At 33.6% G+C, this 7,587-nt stretch overlaps 1 protein-coding gene across 2 annotated transcripts; it reads right to left on the bottom strand.

The window, feature by feature from the left end:
* Positions 1–275: 275 nt before the first annotated feature.
* On the bottom strand, positions 276–6,280 carry LOC115707074 (transcription factor TGA2.2). Of its 2 annotated transcripts, XM_030634908.2 has the most exons (9): positions 5,853–6,280; positions 5,579–5,719; positions 5,326–5,400; positions 5,184–5,243; positions 3,086–3,163; positions 2,952–3,003; positions 2,358–2,629; positions 1,384–1,632; positions 276–739 (listed from the first exon to the last, which is right to left on the bottom strand). In XM_030634908.2, the coding sequence occupies exons 2-9, from the start codon at positions 5,642–5,644 to the stop codon at positions 593–595; spliced, it is 999 nt and encodes a 332-aa protein (XP_030490768.1). In that variant the 5' UTR covers positions 5,645–5,719; positions 5,853–6,280; the 3' UTR covers positions 276–592. The 2 variants fall into 2 exon arrangements, with proteins under 2 accessions (XP_030490768.1, XP_030490769.1); XM_030634909.2 differs by lacking the exons at positions 5,184–5,243; positions 5,326–5,400; positions 5,579–5,719; positions 5,853–6,280 and adding an exon at positions 3,616–4,183.
* Positions 6,281–7,587: the final 1,307 nt, after the last annotated feature.

Raw genomic sequence — 7,587 nt, forward strand, 5'->3', positions numbered from 1 at the left:
AAGGCAAAAGGTCTATGGCTGAAACAATGGATTCCACCTCTCGAGCAGAAAAGAAACCCAAAGGAAAGAGCGGAGGCAGCCCAGGCCGCCAAGCCAACCAGTGAGCCGAACCATTCAAAACTCTAGTTATAGCTTTGTTTGATTCTTGTGTTTTTGCTCTGTGCTATTTTGCAGAACAATTTTGTATTTCTGGTCTCTACAAAGGTTCATATTAAAAGGACCATGGCTGATCTCCTTGAAGACAAACCTTGTATATAAATATATCTGTATACTTGAAAAAAAAAAGACTATAAATTCATAATAGAGATGTAGAATTATTACATCAATGATGATTCTTTCTATTATTAGAAACAAAAATAAAAAAATATATGCAGGTATATATCACCAATAACATTTATCTAGAGGACATAATAACTCAACATTAATGAACTTGTCAAGACTAATACTAATAATACACAACAATTTTCCAAAAACAAAAAAACCTTGTTATGATGATGCAGCACCCTATGTGAGAATGTCAATGTGACAATTAAGATATTTGCAGAACTCCACAATTTTCAGAGATCAGCTAAAAGAAAACTGCAAGCCCATTTCACTCCCTCGGGCGGGCTAGCCAAAGGGAACTAAGAGCACGTAGGCGGGAGAAATAGTCATGTATTGCTAGAAGCGCACGAGCAGACTGACGGGTTGTCAATATCCGATGCATCTGTTGTAACGTCTGTAGCCGCAAATTGTCCGCCTGGTTTTGTTAGACAAACAAAAGAGACTCTAAGAATGCTAACATTGTGAACATTAATCTCAACGGAAACCAGAGAAAATAATGCAGTTCTAAACTCTGTTTATTTCTTTCTGGTTAGAAGATTACATGTGCAATTAACATTGTGCTTAGATTGAACCGTAGCTAACTTGACAGTTTAGACAAAAGACAAATATAAACCAACTAGAATGAATCTTACAATACTTAATGAGTAGCAATGTGATTTCTCAAATTGCCAGCATGAACATAGTTACCTTAGTTGAAACTGGTATTTTTAGCTTTGGTGTCTTTTCTATTTGATTATTTTAAAGAGCAAACTTAGTGGTTGATCGTAAAAGGGGATTTGGGAAGTGAGAATTTTCTAAGCTGTGGAGATTCTAAATCTGGTTAAGTGAGTTGTGTGAACTTGAAAGCTTCAGTGTGTGATCTTTGGCTTTTGTGATAAAGACTCTTTTCAAAGTAAGATTCAAATCAAATCCAAACCATGTAAAGCGAGTCTGATTTGATTTTTTTGTGGGGTTGACTGTGTTTATATCAATGTTTGCAAGGAGCAAGATATGGAACCAGTTGTAAGAAAAATTTTGCAGCTTTATTCTGTACCATAGAAAAATTTGAAAAGAAATTACCTGACGAATAAAGCCTTCAAGGGTGCCTAGCTTACCCATGGCCATAGCCATTTGACCCATGTAATTTGCTACATTCCCAGATGAACCGGAGGAACCAAGAGATCCGCTTGACAATGTTTCAGCCAGGGACTGTTGTAATGCCTCCATCCCTTGAGATAATGCATCTTCTGCTTGTTGGGAGGACTGTTGTAAATTCGTAATCCCCACCAACTGCTGTTCTGTTAGAGGCTCCAACTGATTTACAAGAAGCTGCACAATACATTAATCATTCTTTTCATTTTCTCAGGTGGAATAATAGATCAAACAAGTTATCCAAGTTGGTTGAGAAATTTATGTATGACTAGAACATATTGGCCTATTACAAGTGACAAAAATCATGGGTTCATAAGTGATGCAGTCGAATTCACTCTCCTCAAAAGACGAGCACAAATGTCAATGAACGTGAATAAAGTTCTTCCTACATAACATACAGAATTGTTGGAAATAGAAAAAGAAAATCACATAACCACCAAAAGATTGGAGAATATGATGTTCCTTAGAAACTGTAAGTACATACTTAAACACCAGAATACATAACAAGTTAGTCAAAATTACAAATTCATTAACGCCTTTTTCGTTCTTTTCCAAGAAAGCTTTTTCCTTTCAAAGAATGAAAAGAATGATATCAAGTGGCACCCAGCACTACAGTCATTTAGATCAATGGAGGAATAAATGCAAAAAAATCTAATCCATAGAACATTTATATCACAAGAATACTATTTAAAAAGACAAGAGAAACCTTCTACGGAAGTATATGAAGACATAATGCATTCGAGATCATTGAATAGAAAAACTAAACTCCAGAATAAAAATATTAGGATATGTGCTATAAGTCACAGGAAGAACCAATGTGCTGGTTTGGGAAAATATTAAAAACCAATGTGCTGGTTTGGGAAAATATTAAAAACCAATGTGTGAGTTTGGGGAAACTTCACCTTGAGGAGCTCTGACGAGCGAAAACCACCAAGCCATAAGAAACACCTTTCAGCAGGAGTTTTCCACATACCAGACAACAAATGAAAAACATCAGTCTTTGCTGCAACGCCCTTGAGCCTAAAAATCTCATCATAGTGTGCCAAGATACCGTCGTTAATAATACGGAGCTCTGTATCACCTGCATGAGAATTAACTGCTGATCTCAGTTCATTAATCTGTCGATTCTGCTCTTCCAACCAACGACCATATTCTACGTCAAAGGCCATCGCGCCTGCAGAAAAAACGTGGTCCTCAGATTAATAAGCGATAGACAAACTAACCCATATAAAATTTACAGTAAACTTAAGTCTTGCACCTTCCCAACTTAACAGTTGGACTTGGACAGTATGTATTTCCATTTTGATTACTTATAACAGTTATTTTTTTGGAAGAAAACAGTTATTGATTTAATATCAAGCAAATCTTATGCAATAAAAATCAGATACATACATGATTTTTTTATTTACTTATCAAAATATTTTCCCATGCACGTTTATGGGCGAGTCTTATTACGATAAACACATTTCAAACTTCAAACCTCAGAAAGGATATACCATTTCCACTCATAGAATGGGCCTGGTCTCCAGAGCTTGATATAAAGATTCCCTGTAGATAGTAGAATTAATTAGAAATTAAGTTGCATATCCTATATTAGAGAGCTCATTTGTGACCGATAGAGAATTTTAACCTGCTGTCGGGCACGTTGGAGCTCTTGTTCTAATTGCGTGAGTTTCAAACGACTACTCTCCAGCTGTTGGACATATGCCTACAAGACGAGAAATTGATGCAACTTAGTCAAGGCTTACTAAGCAGTAGAGCATGTAAATGAAAAATGTTACACATAAGTATTGCAAGTTGGCAAATTGCATGGCAAGCAAATCTGCACAGCTATTTAAAAATGTATTACTTACTATAACTGCTTACGATTACGAAAGGCATTAGTGTAGATTAAAAAATGAAACGAGTAGTGAATAGGGGATGAATTTAAGAAAACCCGGTTCATAATGAGAAACATTGACAACACAAGCCTTGGAAAGGCACACAAGTCGCGAACCCAGAAATTGATTTAAGGAGGGGGGAGGAATATTGATATGAATTCACTTGAAGCTAAATGTTATACATCTAGGGACAAGGGTAATTATAATTGTGTGTATACATATTAACTTTTGGTTATATATTATGAATTAAAAGAAAAAATCAGCATAGTCAATAGCCCACCCTTGTCATTCATTAGGTCCGACACTGAACCACACATATATTATCGACAATCAAGGTGTCAGATGGAGCTCAACAATAACAAACCTATCGCTGAAGGTGAAAAAACCCCAAACTATCCATATCCTTAAGCCAAAGCTATCTGGACAGTGTAGACAATTAACTCAGGATCGATATGGCTCTCCTGGACAGAAATAAATAATATTATAGCTTGAGCACTAAAAGGTGTACCATTTTCAGGACAATGATCAACCAATAGAAAGTAATGGTGTTGCAAACTAGTTTTATGTCTCGTACTCCTAATTTTCTAATTTATAAGCCTACCATTTCCAGAACAAAATGGAGCCATTATATCATCCAATTAATTTTCAAAAAAAATAGATAACTATACTCTCTGCCTAACCCTATAATATTTAGGGACCAAGAAACTATATCACTTACAATGTAAGTACCCAGGAGGAATTCAAAGCAATATCAACAACTGATGTCAGAGAATACTTGTCCTATACTTGTTCCAATCTCCCTTTGTTTTAACAAGTGTCAATATCATTAAATGAGGAACCAACCTTGTCCTATACTTTCTTAATTGATAGATAGCTAACTTCCTTCCTATTTCTCGAGGAACTAGATATCCTTGACACTATTTAGTATTTTCCATGGACGCTTCCAATAAGTTTATCAGACTCAAACGGGGAGTAAATCATAGGCCTAACCCTCTTGGGTTGCATTGCATGAGGATGATTTATTAGTTAATGAAGTTAGCCTAAAGACAAGATCAATGATCATTTCAGTATGTTCCAATGAAATCTAATTAAAAGGATTGGTTTTGGCTGTTACTAGTTTGTTACTCAGTTGGATTTGTTATTATTAGTTGGCCATTCTTGTTGTTATTCTTTTATTAGTTTTCATTTGTATATATATTACTGTTTTGTACTATTCTGTTAGTTAATATGAGAATTCGCTCTTTTCATTCTCTCAAACACTTTCCTTTTCCCAAGATGGTCATTATCATTTTCCCAACCATCTTCAACTTTCAAATCATCCCATAACAACAAAGTTCAGAATCACATAAAACCAAGATAACAACTTCTAGCTACTCGGTCCAAACTGCTCAATATAAAGTAAAAACAAAGAATAAAGCGAGTCACTAAAAACTCAGAAGCTTGGTTTATTATGAACTTCTGAAATGATTGTTACAATTAGCTAATACTTATTAGCTAACTCTTAAACCATGATTACAACAAGGAGACCATCCAGGGATCGAAGAATCTAGTGCTATAACTTTATCAAATTTCGATGGTAAAAGAATCTAGTGCTATAACTTTATCAACAGTTAAGATTCATCATATCAGTCTGAGTTATAGTGAGACATGGAAGAAGCCAACTTGTCATAAATAATTCAAGCTTTTCCCAGATATTGTTGAAGTTTTGAATGTTGAGAAAATATTGAGAGAAATGTTTAGCCACACTAAACATAAACTTTAGTAAACAAAAGGCACATTTAGAAGACAATTGAGTATAAGCATTTTGAATATTAGCAAACAAGAAACATAAGTAAAAGGGGTTCATACTTTCTTTCGCAATCGGCTTTTCCTTGCAGCCTCGCGATTCTGAGCAAGCCTACGTAGAGTCTGCAAACAGAATTAAACAAATGATCATTACAGTTTCATCAAATTTATACATAAATATATCATAAAGTTTCAACATTATCACCTTCTGATCTGATTTATCCTTTGATCTGTCACTTGAATCAGAAGCCGCCATAAGACCATATTGACCTCTATCAAACTGCATACAAGGTGGGGTATCACATTCACAACTTTGATAAATTAGTGAAAATGATCAATCTATTTTTATTCCTAAAACAGAAAAATCAAGCTTTGTGTTCTCAATGGTATCAAATTTTCGCATACATACTCACTCAGTTGAAAGAAAGAACATGGAAAAGGGAAAAAGAAAGCTTTACCATTTGATTCTTCTCATCTGTATCCACATCTGTAGATATATCAGTCCTAGGACTGGCATCAGCCATGGGAGTTGACTCTTTACCAGTGGTTCTATGGCCTAAAACCAGATTTGACGGTTGACCCTTTTGAGACTACAACCCCTGAAACTCAACCGGAACCAAAAAAAAATTGAAATTCAAGTTTGAGGGTATACCTTAAACCATTCAAAGGCACAACCTTTATCACTTTCGTATTAAATTTTTAATGAAAAAAAAAAAAGAAAAAAAGACGTACCTTTCTAAGAAGTGGCAAGGATCCAAAGCAAGTAGTTGACCAGTAAATCTTATTGAATTAAGACAAAGTTTGACTGAGAGGAGAGGTCTTGTTTCTTTGGCTCCCTACTTAGTTATGAAATAGGAAAAAGAAACAATAACAACAACAGAGATATGCAGCTGCACTACCATTGTTTGTAAGATATTCAAAACATATATAATTATGTTTACAGGAAAGGGAAGATAATGGGTTTCTTTTAAGAAAGAAAAGTTGGCATTTTTTTGGGGTACTAATTAACACTGTGCATCTCCACAAATACTGATATGGGTTTTCTCCCTCAATGCTAATTTATTCATTTTTTTGACCCCAAATAAAAATATATATATTTATACATGTAGTCTCATCTAAATACTCCTCTGTCTCTCACTCACTCACTCACTCTCTCTCTCTCTCTCTCTCTCTCTCTCTCTCTCTCTCTCTCTCTCTCCTAATCTTATGGACTTTTTCCCATAATAATAATATATGATATGATATTATTAGAGGAATATTGCTATTGAATGTTAGTGGTATTTAATACTTTCTAGATGTATGGTTTTGTAATTGGTTAGCGATACTCTTTAAAAATTATTACATTAAATTATATGAGACTCGATAGTTACTTGAACTAATAGATATTGACACGTAGTAAGCACCACTAGTGTTTTAATATTTCTCTTATTAGAGCATTGTTATGAGGCACACACCTAGTACCACGATGAAGTATCGCTTTATAAGTGGGGCCCGATTACCCTATATACTATTTTTTTAATTTTTTTTTTTCAAATTTACAGTTTGGATTTTCAAAATAGTTGCAGCACTAGTTGCAATAGAGATTTCTATGTATATTTTAGTAAAAATACAAAAAAAAAAAAAAAAAACTATTTAATAGTGTAAAAATAAAAAATAAAAAAAAAAAGCTCTTATTAAATTACATCAATAACGATATTAGACTTTGGGAGTTCCTTTTAGTATTTTTCATATTATTATTGTTTGTCCAAGACAACCCACACAGCAGCACAAGACCAGTAGTAGAGTAGTAGTACTAATTGGTATTGGAAATCAGAAAAAGTAAAGCGATAGGCATAGCCTAACATGCACGTGACAAGTCCGTGCCATACCCTTTGTCTTGTCTTTTACCATAAATACATTAGGGAAGGCTCAAACTTTTTACCATTTGCCATGTTTTACTTTTTTTGGTTGCAACTTGGAAGCTTTTGTACATTCTATAAGAGAAAAAGGGGAAATATTGAAATTGTGAATTTTAGTGGGTTATTTGTCAATTTTCTAAAAACATGTGTTTTTTTGAAATGACATGTTGAATTTATAAGAAATAAGAATATACAATAATGAATTAAATGTTGTAGTTTCAAAAGAAATAAAGAAAAACAAAATTGTTTTCAACACAACAAGTAAGGAGAACTTAAAGTCAATTTTGATACAAAACCTAACATCACACTCAAAAATCCAACTAAAAAAGATTAATTTACGAAAAAAATATTTAAATTTAATTTTTAACGGCAATAATACTTAATTTATAATTTTAAAATTTCTGTAAGTACTTAAATATTAAGTGTTAAGTAAATTGTCACGTGACAATTTTTAATTGGTCTAAATCATAAAATAAGAAAATAACACGTAGATAATAACTTAACATTTAACGTTTAAGTAGCTACAGACTTTCAAAAATATAACTTAAATATTATTATCGGTAAAAATT

This window comes from Cannabis sativa, chromosome 1, assembly GCF_029168945.1.
Source record: "Cannabis sativa cultivar Pink pepper isolate KNU-18-1 chromosome 1, ASM2916894v1, whole genome shotgun sequence".
NCBI lineage: Eukaryota > Viridiplantae > Streptophyta > Magnoliopsida > Rosales > Cannabaceae > Cannabis > Cannabis sativa.